The sequence below is a fragment of the Equus przewalskii genome, chromosome 3 (assembly GCF_037783145.1).
Source record: "Equus przewalskii isolate Varuska chromosome 3, EquPr2, whole genome shotgun sequence".
NCBI lineage: Eukaryota > Metazoa > Chordata > Mammalia > Perissodactyla > Equidae > Equus > Equus przewalskii.
In genome coordinates, this window is record NC_091833.1 from 107547517 (window position 1) to 107565466 (window position 17950).

The 17950-nt window shown below is 43.3% G+C and overlaps 1 protein-coding gene across 1 annotated transcript in view; it reads right to left on the bottom strand.

The window, feature by feature from the left end:
- CD38 (CD38 molecule) overlaps positions 1 to 17950 on the bottom strand; it is a 50651-nt gene that overhangs the window by 13614 nt on the left and 19087 nt on the right. Inside the window, exons 2-3 of the mRNA XM_008541911.2 lie at positions 2279 to 2408; positions 489 to 624 (exon numbers count right to left, since the gene is read on the bottom strand). Coding sequence (XP_008540133.2) covers positions 489 to 624; positions 2279 to 2408 — 266 coding nt within the window. The remainder of the gene's footprint in view (positions 1 to 488; positions 625 to 2278; positions 2409 to 17950) is intronic.

Below are 17950 nucleotides of genomic sequence, written 5' to 3' on the forward strand. Positions count from 1 at the left end.
TGGGCTGGGGGTGCAGCACTGTTAGCGAAGGTTGATGTTGAACTTGGGTTTGAAGGATGAATAGGAGTCTTCAGACAGACAAGAGAGAGAAAGGTGCTCCATGCAGAGAGAAGACATGCAAAGGCACAGAGTTGTGAGAAAGCCTAATGGGCTTAGATCAGCACAGCCAGGGCAGAAGGGAGGAGGGGAGGACGAGGATGATGGAAGACAAGGCAGATGAAAGACAGAGGCCAGGCCATGGTAAGAAATTTGGACTTCATCCTAGAGGCGAAAGAGAGCTGTTTAGGTTTTAGGTAAGAGGCAGAAACAATCCCACTGTGGTGGCCAGATGGAGGCTGACCCAAAGGAGTAAGGAGGAAGCAGCGAGAACCTTACAACAGTCCAGCCAGAAATGAGGGTGTGTTAGCGTGCTGGGCGCAGGCAGTGGGAGAGGGATGGGACAGAAAGGGTGAATTGCTGGGGCAATCCCGAACAGCCCAGATCCTCACCAGAAGAGCCTGAGTCTCCACACCAGCTGAGATCGTCAGCAATGTAACCCAGCAGCGTGTTCTCCAGGGTGAACAACGCCTGCTGCACCCGCGTGTACTGATGCGCCAACTCCTTTGTTTTGCTCCAAAAGACTGTCTAAGGAAGAATAAACACAATCTGTTACTGAGATCAATTTAGCAAGTCAAAAGAACAAACCTACATTTTTTAAAATGAAAGAACAACATAGAAAATAGAGAAAAATCTCTAGGAAGGGTAAATGTTGTCGAGTGCATCAGGGCTTTCTGTGTGTGACGGAAAACGTGCGCGCACGCATGTGTGTGTGTGTCTGTGTCTTCTAGGTCACAGTGTAAAATGAGTTTATTATTCTGCATTGCAGTAAAAAAAAGTTTGAAAGCCATTGATCAAAATCTTATAATAAACATACAAGTGGAACACATCTGGAGAAGGCGTTAAGAAATTCCAACCTTCCTAAAGCTCTCTGCAAAACCATTTTGTCTCCATGATATTTCTGGGAGAAGCGCTCATTGGTTCTTAAAGAGCCCCAACCCCTGTTTCTTTCCTCAAATCGCCCCCATCCCCACAAAAAAAAAAAAAGAAAAGGAAAGAACAAATGTGGTGAGGTTTTTTTCAAGGTCCCTTTGTAAAGGCACAGAAAGTCAAATTTCAGAACAATCTTCTGCTCCGTGGATCTACGCATTTTTAGGAGGAGGTGGTGGAGGGCGTGGTCTGAAGCACAGGCCCTGGAGTCCACCCCCTGATGAAGCCCAGCATCACCACTTACTAGCTGTCTGACCTTGGGCAACCAAAGCATCACTAAGCCTCACTCTCCCCATCTGTAAAATGGGAAAGACAACAATTGTAAGGAACTCCTGGGATGCTGAGGAGAGTAAACGAGATGCAGCAAATGAACGGCTGAGTCCCATGTCTGTGGCATGTCACTTATTCAACAAGGGTCACCTGGGTGTTTATTTACCAAGCAGCTCCTCTGTGAAGAGCCTTGTGCTTGGTGCGCCCAGCAGGAGCTCCATAGTAACTCCAGCTCTGACGATGCGACCAGAGGCTGTAATCCGCCAACAGCTTAAGGGCTTCACAAAGAGGATTTGGGGCACATTAAGTTTTCACCTTAAACACTGACCTTAGAAAAGATGCAGCACATTACTGACCTTTTCCAGCATCACCAATGTATTAAAACTAGGTCTCTCTGGCTCCAAATCTTGTGCCATTGACCTTTCAACTGGTCACTTTCAAGACCATGAAACTCCAGCAATCCCTGGTGACCTAAATTCACCAAGCCTCAGTTTTCTCTCTGTGAAATGGGGACGCGACACCGGCCCTGCCTATTCCACAGGATGACTGTGAGGACCTAACAGGATAAGGCTTAAGAGAGTCCTTCTGAAGCAAAGAGGGCATTCCGCAAGGGCACATTGGCATTGTTATTACTATTATTAGTAGAAGGCAGGGGAGAATTTTGTAGCTATATAAGGCTGGGTGACTTTTGTTTGGGCTGGGTTGGGTTTCGTGTTGGGTCTGTTTTGCCTGATTTTTGGCTGAGTCTCCTTTCCTCTTACTGTGTCCCCACTTCTTGCTCTTTCCTCCCTTGCCCAGAGGTCCTAAGTCCAGATGATATCATGGTCCCCAAGTAGCCCCACAAACGCCATCCGTGCCAACCACACCTACACTCTAATGTCCAGATTTTCCTCTTCCCTCATCCTGGTCAAAATTTGGTCCTGTGACCTCTTCTCTCTGGCTTTTATCCTCAGCTTTAAAATCGAAAACTTGCTCCAGTTACCTTGTTGCAAGGTATGGTCTGATTTGCCAGCTCTATGAGCGGTTGATAGTCTTGTTCTGTGGCGTCGCAAGGGTCCTTGGAAAGAAAGGACTTCAGGAACGCCTCCTGTATCTTTTGACAGTCTTTATCTCTGTGAAATAGAACATGGAAAATAAAATAAAACATGAATAATCAGATTCCAAACATATTTTGGGGGCATAATTACCCAAAAAATCTCATGTGGGAAGCATTTACTGGGTGCCAAGTAGTCCACACACATCATCCCGGCTGATCTCGCAACATTGTTATGCCATGAGCGTTCCCCTCCCTGCCCTACAAGGTCCCTGCCCTCATGGTCCTCACTCTGGTTAGGGAGACAGGCAGTGCAAGAACAATCAAATGAGTGAACAAAATAAGCACAGATGACCATGCGTATACAAGAAATCACTGGAGAGGGCCACCAGGAGAATACTGAGGCCATGACACTTTAGGGAGGCCAATCAGGGGAGGTCTCCCTGCGAGGTCATTTAAGCTGAGACTAAATGCTGAGAAGGAGTGAATCCAGATGAGGGTGTTGCAGTGCAAAGGCCCTGAGGCAGGAAAGAACTTGCCGATTGGGGGAAACTGAGAGAAGCACAGCATGACTGCAGTGTAAAGGAACAAGGGGAGTGGTGAGAAATCACGTCAGAAAAATAATCGAGAGGCAGCTCACTTAGGCCTTTCAGACGAAGAAAATGATTTCAAATTTTACTCTAATAGCAGTGGGAAGCCATAGGATGGTTCAAAGCATGGAAGTGGCCTTGGCTGATTTTTTATTTCTTTTTTCTTTTTTTTTTTTGCTGAGGAAGATTGGCCCTGAGTTAAACTCTATTGCCAATCCTCCTCTATTTTATATGTGGGTTGCTGCCACAGCATGGCTGCTGAAGAGTGGTGTAGGTCCACGCCTGGGAACCGAACTTGGGCTGCCAAAGCAGAGCATGCCAAACTGAACCACTAGGCCACTGGGATGGCCCCTGATTTTCATTTTTGAAAAATCACTCTGGAAAACTCTGAGCTGGCCTCAAAGAAGGAGAAAAGTCTCTGAAATAGAAATTTCAACTCCACGTCCCCTCCAAACAGCCCTTGGCAGTGAGAAAGCAGGCAGGCGTGGAAGAACAATGGAGGGGAGAGAGAAGAGGTCATAGAGAAAACAGCAGTTGCGACTTTCTTTGTGTGTTAATGCTAACAGTGCACATAAGCCCATCATTCCTTCAGGGCAAAGAAGTGGGTTTCCACTGGGAGAGCTCGGTCATCATCAAGAGGGTAAACTCCAGCCTTTGCAGTGGGGACCCGAGGTCCAGTACCAGGTCAGGCAGCTTGACCTGGGGGAAGTAAAGACGAGACCCCTAGTTTTCGATTCCTTTCTGAGCCTGCTTTCCCTCTGCAGAGCACACACAAAGCAGGCCATCCCAGAGTGTCTTCTGCCTTCCTGACACAGACTGGCTTCCCCCCAGTAAGCCAAGGACTCAGAGAATATTGGTGAGGCAGCAGCCCTTCTGCAGAAGCCTCCCTGCTCTTTTGGGGGCAGGAAACAGGAGACAGCCCTTCTGTTTAGGGCAGGGAGGGAGATCCTTGAGTTAGGCTGCCTGTCTGAATGCTGGCTCTGCCCGTTATACTGTGTGTCCTTAGGAAAGTCACTCAACCTCTCTCTACCTCTGTTTCCTCATCTGTCAAGTATCTACCTAACACAGATGTCCTGGGATTAAATAAAACACACATTAAATTCTTTCAGAACAGTGCCCAGCACAGCACAAGGGCTCAATCAATACCGGTGTTATAAGTCCTTCCTTTCTTCCTGTGCCCCTGGCCCAGACCTTCCTGGCTGTGAGCAGTCATGCCCAGCCAGCAGAAGTGGGCGTGTCCCACGCCTCGTGCACTAACCCAGCAATCCAGCTCATCCTCACAAAGTCCCGAAGGACGTTCAGTATGTGCCACGCCTGGGCGGTGAGAACACACAGCTGCGTGGGGTCAGATCTAGGGCACAAACACAGGCTGGGGGTTAACGCCCTGCTTATCTCCTTGTCCACATGCAATATGAGCTTCTCCTTGCTCTCAGTTTTGGATGGACCTAGGAAGAACCAGCCTAGAAAATATAATAGCTTTGATGTAAAACAGCCACAGGACAAAATTCCAGACCGGTCACCTAATATCTGGGTGGGCTGCAGTAAAAACAATAACAGGTAGCTTTTACTGAGGGCTTAATGTATGCTTCACATGCATATCTCATTTAATCTTATAACACTTCTGTGAGCAAGTGTATCAGGATTTGATTTGAGTTAATAAGACTTAAAATTTCAGGGACTTAAGATAGAATTTTATTTCTAGCTCATATATCAATCTAGAGGCTAGGATCTGGGGCTGGTATGACATTCCACATGTCAGAGACCCATCTACCCAGGCCAAAATGGCTGCTCCAATTCCAGCCATCATGACTACATTCCAGCCAGCAGGAAAGATTAGGGGGGAAAAAGAGGAAGAGAAAGAAGAAAAAGAAAGAGGAGGAAAAGGCAGCAGCAGCAATGGACATGTGTCACCTGCCTTTTAAGGACAGGTACTAGAAGACGTTCTTGCTCTTCTCTCATTTGCTAAAATGTAGTCACATGTCCATACCTAGCTGCAACGGAAGGTGAGAAATGCAGTCTTCAATTTTGATGGCCATTACACATCTAAAATCGTAGTTTTAATTCTAGAGAAGGGGTCAGCCTGCAGGCTGTGCCACAGATAGATACCACCATTGTCCAGCAAGGAGGAAACTTTAAGACTGTGCATTAAGTAACTTGCCTGAGGTCACACAATTAGTGAGTGGTAAAGCCAGGACTGGATCCGTGTCCGTGTGAGCCTGCAGGTCAGGTTCCCACCACACTACCACAGCATCATCGCCTATGAGGCAGCCTAGTAACTGCTCCAGCCTCAGTTTCCTCATCTATAAACAGGAGACGATAACACTTCACTCCTGGGAGGTTTGCGAGGATGAAATGAGGTAACCTGTGACATGCGCCTGGCTCTCAGGAGGGCTGTCTCCACGGACGCCCTTCCACTTCCCCCATCAGCACAGGATGTTTCAACTGCGCTGTCTTCAAAGGCTGTGCCAGGAAACCATCATCAGCCTGGCTTTCTCCATATAGTATATATTTAAGGAAAAAAAGTTATTACATTATGAACTTCGATGTCAGTCAAAATTTCTGGGGCACCGTGATGGGATGTTTAGAGAAAAGGTGCTGCGTGGCTATTTCGTTTTTCATTCAGGGGATCATGTTTAATTGCATTTATTTAAGGCAGGGGCCTTCTCAGACGTTTCCTGTTCCAGATTCCAGCTCCCTATAAAATTCTTCTATCTCTGTCCTTAGCAGCATATGCAGGACTCGAGGGGGACAAGGGCTGGAGGAGAGCCGTCTGCCTGAGATGGAAGAATAAGAGAATGTCCCACAACCAAAGATCTGGCAGAAAAGACAAATTAACATACGCTGAGTACCCACCAAACACCAGACGCTGTCACAGCATATTCTTATTTAATCACCAAAAACGCGAAAGAGTCTCAAACAGAACTCACAAGCCTCCAAAATTATTTTTATGCTTCTTAGCAATATAGACTCCAGTTCAAGAAACGTTACTTTAAGAGTTCAGGAAATCCCAGATTAAAAATCTAACAGCCTCTTGTTTAGAGGGGGCAGAGTTAGAGAACTCGAGAGTTGAAACAGACGTTGGAGGAGTTTATAACTCAACTCTCTTCCCTCTCTCTGTTTCAGAGATCAGCGCCTCCGACGTGCCCCACAAATAAGACAATAAGGAGAGAGGCAGTGAGAAGTCTGGGGGCACGCTTCGTGAAACTACTTTTCAACCTTAAAATCAAAAGTAAAGGGGCCGGCCCCGTGGCCTCATGGTTGAGTTCGGCGTGCTCCACCCAGCGGCCAGGGTTCCCGGATTCAGATCCTGGGCGCAGACTTACACCATTCATCAGCCACAAGGCTGGTGGCGACCCACATACAAAACAGAGGAAGATAGGAACAGATGTTAGCTCAGGGCAAATCTTCCTCAGCAAAAAAAAGCAAAGAAAAAAGAAGTAAACATCTCATGCTGGAGGTGCAAGTCAGCATTTTTATTGATATATATATTTTTTGTAAATTTATATTATATAATAAATAATATATTTTTATTGATATATAGACATAGCTATGTAGAGAAATCAGACTGCAGTGTACAGAGATGTCTGCTTTACTCAATCGTATATGTCATCACAGAATGGGCCTCAAGTTCGCAAGTGTGGCTCTAAAAGGTGAGCCCTTAATTTCATGATCTGCAGAAGTCCACCATCTTCATTTTTGTCCCCTGGGGTGGAGCACAGTTTCTCCAGTTCAAGTGGCAGCCAAGCACAAGCTGTCTTGAGTAAGTTGGCTGCTTTAAAGGAGACAGGGGGCCTCAGGAATTCCCGTGTCCAGCAGAGATGGAAGCGGATCTCTCTGACTGAAGAAGCACCATGGAACGAGGAAGAGCCATTTCTGGAAGTTCAATATTTCTTTTTTTCCAATGGCTCCTCTGTTCCAAAATTAGGGGCTTCAGCTATGATACTTCCAGAGGGACCTGCTGCTTGGGATAAGGGACTGTGACATGGCCATTGCTGTCCCCCAGAGCTCAGTCTGTGCCCATGGCCCCTCTGCAGTGGCCCCCTCCACCAGGAGGGCTGTTGCACGTCGTCTGGTCCCGTGGTTCTCTGCTCTGGCCACACCCAAGGATCACCTGGAGAGCTCCAGAAAGACGCAGAGCCTGCTCCAGACAAACCAAATCGGAATGCAGAAAGTAGAAAGAGCAGAACCCGGAGTTTTCCCAAAGCTTCCCACTGCCGCCTCCTCCCAGCCCCGGAAACTGCCCTTCTGCTTTCTGTCTCAGTGACCTTGACTTCTGGAGGTACCTCACAGAGTGGAATCACCCAGTGCTTGTCTTTTGGTGACTGGTTTAGTTCACTGAGCACCACGTCCTCACAGTTCGTCCATGCCATAGCACGTGTCAGAATTTCTCTCCTTTGTAGGGCTGAATAACATTCCGTTGTGATTAAACACCACATTTGCTTTATCCATTCACCCATCGCGGACACCTGGATGCTTCCTCCACCATCCTTTCAATCTGCAGAGACTCACCTAGGGCCACTGTGAGCCTCCCCACAGGCACAGAGCTCAAAGATAAACACGTGCCATTTCTGTCCTGAAGGCACTCATATCACGATGCGGGGGCAGAGAAGAGCAAAATTAATTACCGTTAGAGCGCTGGCGACTTGCCCAAGGCACTAAAACTTGAAAACACAATAAATAGTAGAAGCTTTTCTAATTTTCAACTATAGAGGATAGAAATAGGCTTGAAACAAAACAAAACAACCTTGATTAAATGTGATTCAGTATCCTCATTTTGAAAGTGAGGTTTCCCTGTTTGCTCTCCCAGTTGCTGTGACGCACAAAATCTCTATTTAGAACCACTGTGGGTTTCTATTTGATCACCTCCCACCTTTGCTTCCTTTGGGTTCCAGGTGATTAGAGAGGTGTAGCCAACAAAAGGGGACAGCTCATAGGGCGCCTCCGCTCCATGGAATATAAAGCAGCCCTTGAACACTGTGTTTATAAATAGCCTGGGGCATGTTTATTTTACTTTAGTGAAAAAAGTAGAGCTCAACTTAAAGAAAATAGAAGGATGCATAACACACTGGTAACAGGATTGTCTCTGGGAAGAGGAATAAAGGGGAATTTCCACTTTCACCCCATATTTTTCTATATTGTTGGTTTACAATAAAAATGGATTCATGTATTATCCAAGTAATTTTAAAAAGGGGTGTTAAATTTTTTTTAATTGAAGATATAGTATAATGACAAAAAATTGTTGAAAACTGAAAAAATAAAACCACAGTAATCAAACCATCTTCAAATATGGTTATATCTGATTTCTAGGAGTACAAGTGTTGCTCTGTGATCTTCTCTTCCTTATATTTTGAATTTTTCTATAATAAGCATATATTAGAATGGGGGTCATAGCAAAATATTCATTTTCTGTTTTAGTTGCTTGAGAATTAGACCAAACATCTGAGAACCTTGGAAGGTCTTAGAACATGGGAACAGCTCAGGCCCAAATGCCTTGGTTGCCACCTGGGGTTTTTGTGCCCTCCCCCACGTCTCTTGGCTACAAGGCATCTTTACTCATCCTTCATCCAGTTAAAGACAACACCACGTAACCAGGAAGATTTAGTGCTGGTGCCCCGGATGCTTCTTTCAAAGCCTGACGATGTGAAATATTGGGGGGCGTGGTGCAGACCTCTTCCAGTGGAGATTTTCCTCCACTTTAAAGACTTCCTTGCATCCTTGAGCAAGATTGCGTTGTCAGATCACACTCTCACTAGTCACAGATTGTACCTAGAATTTAACTTCATGAATAAAGTCAAGGAGACAGGTCACAGAGAGGCTCCCACAGAGGAAGGACAGGACAGCACACCCTGCAGAGCTCCCCGGGTGCTGCCTGCCTTTCTGCATGGGACATGTGCTTTCCAGCCCAGGATAGTAGATAAGGTTACTATGTGAGGTTTTGTAGGGTTCCTCACACAGCCAGAAGGATTGAAGTGAAGCGACATCTCCATTTTATCTCCCAAAGAGCTCTACAGCTTACATGACTCTCCAGGGACTCATGCCGCACAGATTCTGAATTCATTTTCCATAAGTAATCCTTTAACCAAAGACATCCTGCTGAGGGCATTCAAGAGATAGCTTGATCATTCATGCTAGCTAATATCATTAGTCCGTCTACCTGGAGGTCCAGTTGACAAGGAGGTTAGAACAGCTCACCTCCTTCCTTTCTTTCCCTCAGGATCATTCCTCTTCCCAAATTGAGAAAAGCCACCCAAGCCAGCTGCTTGAGCTCCTTCTTCCCTGGGACCTAGAGCACACAAGGTTGTTTGTGGAGATGTTGATGAAAAAGAGACACGCAGCCCCTGACACTGGAGAGCCGGCCTGGCACTCACAGTGAGGCCTTGGTTGAACAGAATCCCAGGAATAAACATCTCCAATAAGGCCACTGAGTGACCAAGATGGACCAGGATGTGAACAGACAAAAACAATGTCCAAACCACAAAAAAAATGACCAAACATCCTTTTATGACAGCTAATACGAGTGACTTCTGCTTCTTTACCAATTAGAGCTTCAGCTTTGCTTCCTTCTTCCAGCCGGATAGATAAGATCTATTCAGATGCCCTATCATGGAATCACCCCAACCCCTCTGCTTCCTGGCAGCATCCAGGCAAAGCCAGTCTCATTGAACCTTTCCCCAAATCTCCTAAAACAGGTCCAAATCCTATGAGGCCTTTCTAACATCCTTGGACTGAACCCTCCCCTGCCCCTGTGGGTCCCTATGATGAGCACTCACCCTTCTTGTAAAGAGCAATAAACCCATCTTGTTCAACCACAGTGTGTTCCTGGTGGTCTTGGGTTGGGTGGCACTGACAGTAACTGTCAATCTTGAATGAGATATTAAAGAATCAAAAGGCCTGTTAAAACCAGCCTGCCTCAACCAGGGTTCATGCTTGGCAAAAGCTCCAGGAGCAGCTTCTGAAAGACTTGATTTGTTAATAAGAACGTTTTCATATTGAGCTAGAGTCTTAGTCTGATAGTTTCCTGCTTGCCTCCTCAGTGGATGACCTGGAGGCTTGGTGGAGTGCAGGCAGGGCACAAATGTCAGGATGCAAGGTCAATGGTATGTCCTCCCCCTTCCTACCACTCTGCTTCTTCCAGCAGACCCCAGACAGGCCATCACTCACCCTGTCCCTCACAAGTCATTCCTCTTGTTTACTTCTCACCCCTTCTCCCTACCTCTGACCTACCCAGGTAGGTTGTCTCCAGGTGCCTGAAAGCAGGAGGCTTCACGAGAGGGAAGAAAGAAGAGGGTGTGAACACCACAGAGAGCTCAGCACATGCCAGCCCTGTGCTAAATGCTTCCCTTTAACTTATCCTGTTTACTCCTCACTCCAGCCCTGTGGGGAGGGTACTATCATTATCCTCGTTTGAGAGCTGCTGACACTCAGAGTTTAGTAGCTTGCCAGAAGCCAGAAAATTTAGTGAATGACAGACCTGCCTTACATACCAAACTTCACTCTTTCTACTAAACAATGCTGCCTCCCAGAGGAAATTTAAAATCTTGGCCCTATCCCCAGAATGAGGATGTTCCTAACAGAAACAGGGACCTAAGACCTCACGAGGGGTTGTTGTTTCCCTAGATCCCATGAGAAGTTGAAGACCAGAATAGGACACAGTTACTCCCAGGGGAGGGGATGAAGTGAGGGGGTGAGAAGGGATGGGGCAGAAAGGGTTAAAGTCTTATGCTAAGGTGAAAAACCAGATATATTTGGTGGTTAAATCCATTTTGTATGTTGTCAGCCTACTTTGGGCTTCATAACTCTGTGCTATCACTTCTCTCTAAGTCCACACCCTTCCCACAAATAATTATATTTCAAAGTCCCCATTAATAAAGCAACATGACCTTCATAATGTGTTGCTCCCCAGGCAAAGCTCTCACACCCTAAATCCTCATCCCTAAAAGCGCTTAGATCTTGAGGGGCAACTACACTCATTCCATGAGTTTTCCTGCCATCAAGTCCTGCAGGGCGGGTTGTCTTGACCCAAAGAAAACACGCAGGTTAACTCAGGTCTTAAGCCTCTAATTTGATGCTCCTGGTGCCTGTTTTGAAGGTGAAGACTGCCATCTTGTGGGGGAAGCAAGCGATTGGTGAGGTTCACTGAGGCAAGCAGGATTTTCGAAATAGGATCTTTAAGTCTGAAGAATCATCACGCCAAAGGAAAGCTCAGAGTCATTACTTCGTTCATCCAGATGTATTGAGCATCAACCATGTGCTAGGCATATTTATGAGCATGTAGGATACACCAGTGAACAAAACCAACTCAGGTCCCTGTCCTCCTGGGGGTTTACCTCCTACCAGAGCAAGACTGACCATAAACATAATGAATAAGTAAGTTACAGAGTATCCTAAAAATTTATAAGTTCTATGGAAAAAAGGGAAAAATGGAGCAGGATAAGGGTGTCAGGCATGATGGTGGAGGAGGTGGCAGTGTTCATCATTAAACAGAGTGGACAGTAGATGACATCTGAGTGAAGAACTGAAGGAAGCAAGGCACTTCGTTATACAGATATCTGAGGGAACCGCATTCTATGCAGAAGGAACAACCATCACAAGGGCTCTAATGTCTGATATGTTCCAGAAACAGAAAAGAAGCCAGTGTGGCTGGAGCAGAAGGAGCAAGGTAGTGAGTAGACAGCAATGAGGTCAGAAAGATAATGATGTCAGACTGGGCAGGGCTTCATAAACCATTGTAAGGAATTTGGCTCCTACTCATGGTGAACTGAGGAGCCATAGAGGATTATGAGCACAGGGGGTACATGATATTACTTAAGTTTCAAAGGATTTCTCTGGCTGCTTTGTTGAATATAGTCTAAATGAGGAAAAAGGGCAGAGACAGGCAAACCAGTAATCTGGGCAAGTGCCAAGGGCCGTTTGGACCAGGGTGGTGGCAGTGGAGATGCTAAGAAGCGATAGATTCTGGATTCATTGTAAATTCCCTAAAAGATTGGATGTGTTGTTAGAGACATAAGGAGTCAATGATAATTCCAAAGTCTGGGGCCTGAGACCCTGGAAGGATGGCATTGCAATTAACTGGGATAGAGAAGACTCTGGGTGTAGGTGACATTGATCAGTTTGGTTTTGGACATATTGAGTTTAAAATGTCTATTAAACATGCAAAGGAAGCTATGGAATAAACAAATAGATATATGAATCTGAAATTCAGGAGAAATAAAGCCACGAGACTCTATGATATCAGCATCGAAAAGACAAAAAAGAGAAGATGACCGTGGATTGAGCCTTGGGACACTCCAAAATAAGAAGATGGGAGAAGAAACCAGCAAAGACTGGAAAGGTGCCACCACGGATGTAGGACAACAAGCAGAGGAATGGGTTACGCTGGAAGCCAAGTGAAGAAAGCGTATTAAACAAGAGGAAGTGATCAGCTGTGTCAGATGCTCCTGAGTGGTCAAGGAAGATGAAGACTGAGAATGGACCATTAGAATTATCACCAAGGAAGTCATGTCAAGAGCTATTTTAATTTCCAATGCAAAGGGAGGGACCCATCTTTATGTTATTGATTCCTAGGTTTTTGTTGTTGTTGTTGTTTTTCTGCTTTTATGCCATATAATTTATTTTGTGAATTTATTTTGGGGAAGATCTTGGCAAATACTGCCTATATCTAAATATATTATATATCTTATAAATTAAGAAAGCAATATCGCTGAATTTATTCTCCTGTGTCCTCACCTTTCATCCTCATTTCAAGCCTGAGCATGTCTCCTAGAATATTAAGCAAACCAGTTCCTTACTAATTATCTGTTGGCATGAAAATTTTTCTGAAACTATAAAGCAAAACAAATTAGCAAAAGAAATCTAATGTTGAGATTTGAATCATTCTGTGATAGTCACTTGTAACCCCTTACTTCAAATTCTTGTACTCACTAAAACCCATTTATCATTATTATAATATCTAAATGTTATAAATATTAACATGTATTTATATTAATAAAATATAACTTTACGTATTTATAATTCCATTCTTTCATTCAATAAATACAGAGCGCTCGTATGTCCCAGGCAGAGTATTAGGTATACTCTAAGGACACAGCGGTTAACAAGACACGCTCAGCCCCCACCCTCCAAATTTTTCAGTCCATAGGAAATTATAGTTATTAAATAAGAAATAACAATAAAGAGAATTGTGTGGTTGCTAAGGGAATATACCACATTGGGATCTGCTCTTGTGTAATGTTAGATATTTTTGGAACTACGTGTAAGAAAAAATTTAGATGCTTATAACTTGGTGACCACATGATCCCTGGCTACCTCTGACCTCAAATTGTTCTCCTCTGCCTTTTACCTCCCATGTGCCAAACTTTCCTTCTTTCCATTTCTCAAAAACACATCAAGCTTATTTCTGTCTAAAACTTGTGGATAGAATATCAACATTCAAAACTTCAAAACATTCCTGTACGCTAGCAACGAACAATTAGAAAACACTTTTTTTAATTAAAAAAATTATACATATATATCCGACTTGATAATATAGCAATAAAACCATAGGAATACGAAAATAGGAAATATTGAGCCATAAATTTAACAAAAAGTATGCAAGACTTATATCTGAAAACAAAACATTGCTGAGAGAAATTTGAAAATACCTCAAGAAATAGGTATACCATATTCATGGGTTGGAAGGCTCAATATTAAGATGGTAAGTATCACTAAGATGTATCTATAGATTTAATAGATCACAAATCAAAATTTCAACATGCGGGGCTGGCTCCATGGCTGAGTGGTTAAGTTCGCACACTCCGCTGCGGCGGCCCAGGGTTCGGATCCTGGGCGCAAACATGGCACCGCTCGTCAGGCCACGTTGAGGCAGCGTCCCACCTCCCACAACTAGAAGGACGTGCAACTAAGATATACAACTGTGTACGGCGGGGAGGTCTGGGGAGATAAAGCAGAAAAAAAAAAAAAAGATTGGCAACAGTTGTTAGCCCAGGTGCCAATCTTTGGGAAAAAAAAAAAATTTCAACATGCTTTGTTTAAAAGATTGACAAGTTGATTCTAAAATGTATGTGAAAATACAAAAAAACCTAGCCAAAGCAATTAAAAGGAGAAAAAAGCTGGAGGACTTAGATTATTTGACTTCAAAACTTGCTAAAGAGCTTCAGAGACCTAGACAATGTGGTAGTGGTGAAAGAATATAGATCAAAAGAATAGAATAGTGTTCAGAAAGAAACTCATATTTATAGGGCGCTATAGATTGAATATTTGTGTCCCTCCAAAGCTCACCTGTTGAAACCTACTCCTCAATGTGATATATTAGGAGATGGAGCCTTTGGGGTGTGATTAGGTCATGAAGACGTAGCCCTCATGGATGGGATTAGTGCCCTTACAAAGGAGACCCCACAGAGCGCCCTCCTCCCTTCCCCGTGTGACAACACAGCAAGAACATGGCTGTCTGTGAACTAGGAAGCAGGTTCTCACCAGCCCCCAAATCTGCTGGTGTCTTTATCTTGCACTTCCCAGTCACCAGGACTGTGAAAAATAAATTTCTGTTGTTTATAAGCCACCCAGTCTACAGTATTCTGTTATAGAAGCCTGAACAGACTAAGGCATACAGTTAATTGATGGTCAGCAAAGGTGTCAAAGCAATTCATTGGGAAAGGAAAGTTCTTTCAATAAACGATGCTACAGCAAATAGGTTTTCATATACGAAAAAAAATGAAGTCGACCCTTCACACTATACATAAAAATTAACTAGAAATGGATCAGAGACCTAAAACACAAGCTATATAAGAAAAAACAAACAAATTAAACCTTATCAAGACAAAAAGACTTTGTTCTTTAAAAGACTCCATTAAAGAAGATGAAAAGGCAATTCACAAAATGAAAGAAAATATTTTCAGCACACATCTGACAAAGAACTTTATTCAGAATACATTAACATCCTATAACTCAAAAATAAGAACAAAAACCTGATTTTTTAAGATTGGCAAAAGATTTAAATACATACTTCAATAAGCCCACGAAACAATAACCAACATCATTAGTCATGAAGGAAATGCAAATTAAAAACACCACTACAAACCCATTAGAATGGCTACAATTTTAAAGTCTGACAATATCAAGTGTCAGCAAGGATGTGGAACAAGCAGAATCTTCATACACTGATGACGGACATGTAAAGCTATACAATTACCTTGTAAAACCATTTAGGAGTTCCTTAAACAGCTAGACCATATGGCTCAGCTATTTCACTTCTGGGTATTTACACAAGAGAAACAAAAGCATATGTCCTCACAATAATTTGTACACTAACGTTCATAGCAGCTTTATTCAAAATAACCACAAAGTGAATACAAGCCAAATGTCCAGCAAGGGGTGAATGGATGAACAAATCGTAGTTTATACACACAATGGACTAGGATTAAGCAATAAAAAGGACTGAATTATTAATACATACAACAACATGGATGAATTTCAAAAACATTAGGCCAAAGCCAGAAAAGAAGCCAGACACAAAAGACTACATAGTATATGATTCCATTTATATGAACTTCCAAGAAAGGTAAAGTAATCTCCAGAAACAGAAAGCAGACACACCCTACTGGACATCAGGACATTAGCAATTTAAACAGTGTAGCAGTGGTATAGGGATGATAGGACCATAGAAGAGGGTGTTAGAGACCCCAGAAACAAACTATCAAATGTGATATGCAACGGAAGTGGCATTATAAAGCCTCGGCATGGATGGATTATTTAACAAATAGTACTCACACAACTGACTATCCATCTGTGGGAAAAAAGGAAATTATGTTCCTACCTTACACCACACACAAAAATAAATTCCAAATAAATAAAACAGTTAACAACTAAAAGAAAAGTTTAATATTTTTGGAATATACATGACCTTTTTTGTGACCTCTGGCAAAAAAACCAAGTTCTTAAATAAGATACAAAAAGCACATCCGTAAAAGAAAAGGTAAATATGATTACGTTAAAATCTTCAGTAAGACGAGAGACCCAATAAAGTCAAGAGTCAAGCCACAAATTGGGAGAACATATTTGCGATCCATGTAACAGACAAAAATTAGAATCCTGAATATGTAAAGACAGGCAAAAGACAAAAATAGGCATTTCACAGAAGAAACCAGAATGACCAATAAATACATAAAAAGATGATCAATTGTATTAGTAATTAGGGAAATGAAAATTAAAGCTACAAAGAGATGGGCAAAACTGTTCAAGTTTGACAATTCCAGCTGGTGGTGAGGATGTTCGGCAACAAGGACCTTCACTCTACTTCTGGGGAAGTAAATTGATACCACAAATTTGGAGACCAGTTTGGCCACGTGTAATGAAGCAGACACTGTTAGTTCCGTACGCGAATAGATTTTCCTCGTCCTTCTTCCCTATTGGTAAAGCTAATCTCTTTCATAGTGATTGAAAATATCAAATACTCACTTTGCAAGCCTCCTTTTTAGTTTGGGGTGTCATATGTGGCTCAATTCTGGCTAGTGATATTCTAGGGGAAGCACAGAGACAGTTGAGGGAGGACTTCTGGAAAAGATGTTATTCCCTGGTAAAGAGGGACTTGCAACGAGGGCACTCTTGCCCATCCTCCTGCTCTCTGTTCCTGGGTATCATTCTCTAAGGATGTAATGCCTAGATCTCAGCAGCCATCTTGTGACAAGAAGCTTAAGGATGAAAGCCACCCCAGGGAGACAGAGGAGTGAAAGGAAAGATCCTGGGCCACCACCGAGCTGCTGAGCCAACCCTAGGACCACCCCACTTCTGGATGTCTTGTTACATGTGTCTATAAAAATCTCTTGTTTTAAACCACTCTCAGTTGAAACCACTTTGGCTGCAGCCAAAAGCATCTTAATCAGTCCACCCAGTGTGATGGAAAGAATTGTGTACCGCAACAGGTGTTGCAGTCCTAACCTCCAGGAGCTCAGAAGGCGGGCTTATCTGGAGATAAGGTCTTTGAAGATGATCAAGTTCAGATGAGGATAAGGGTGGGCCCTAAGCTCATATAACCTGGGTTTTTATAAAAGGGGGAAATTTGGACACTGAGACAGACGTGCACAGAAGGAAGATGATGTGAAGACATTGGGAGAACTTGATCTACCAAACAAGGAATGCCTGAGGCTTCCAGAAGCTAGGAGAGAAGCCTGGAACAAATTCTTCCTCATAGCTCTCGGAAATGATCAACCTTTCTTACACCTTCATTTCAGACTTCTGGCCTCCAGAACTGTGAGACCGTAAACTTCTATTGTTCAAGCCGCCCAGTCTGTAGTAATTCAGTCCTGGCAAACTAATACACCCAGTAAAGGTGACAATGGCCCCCTATGACTTTGTGATTCTACCGCTAGCTAAACACTCAGAAAAAAATCACATGCACAAGTAGACAGGTATGTGTTAGCATTGTTTTTGCCAGCAAAAACTGAGAATAAGGGAACAGGTTGATAAGTGTGGGGTATGGTCATTCAACAGGATACTATAGAGCAGATAAAATTAAAGAACTAGAGCTCATCTATCAACAGGGATAAATCTCTGAAATAATGTAATTAAAATCACCACAATATATCTTTATCTGGAAAAATCAAAGTTTATCCTACAGGACAAAAATGAAAAGTAAACACAAATTAAAATTAAACTGCAGTAACACCCTCCCTTATCAGAGTGATAAAAATCAGAAAGTTTGAAAACACCCTGTGCAGTGAAGCTATGGGGAAAAAGAACCTCGTTGCCTCAAGAAGAGCATTGCCTCATAAAGAGAAATTTGGCTATGTTTTCGAAATTAAAAATGGCATACCTTTCATGTAGCGATTCCTCTCCTAGGATTCTATCTTACACACACAAGGATTTTATTGCAGTATTGTTTGTAATATGTTCCAAAAGGTTTAAAACAGCCTAAATGTCCATCAATACAAGTCTAGAATACGGTAAATCCATAAAATTGAATACAATGTAACTATTAGAATGAGACAGAACTACACTGATAATCAAGATACATTGTTAAGTGAAAAAAAGAGAGACA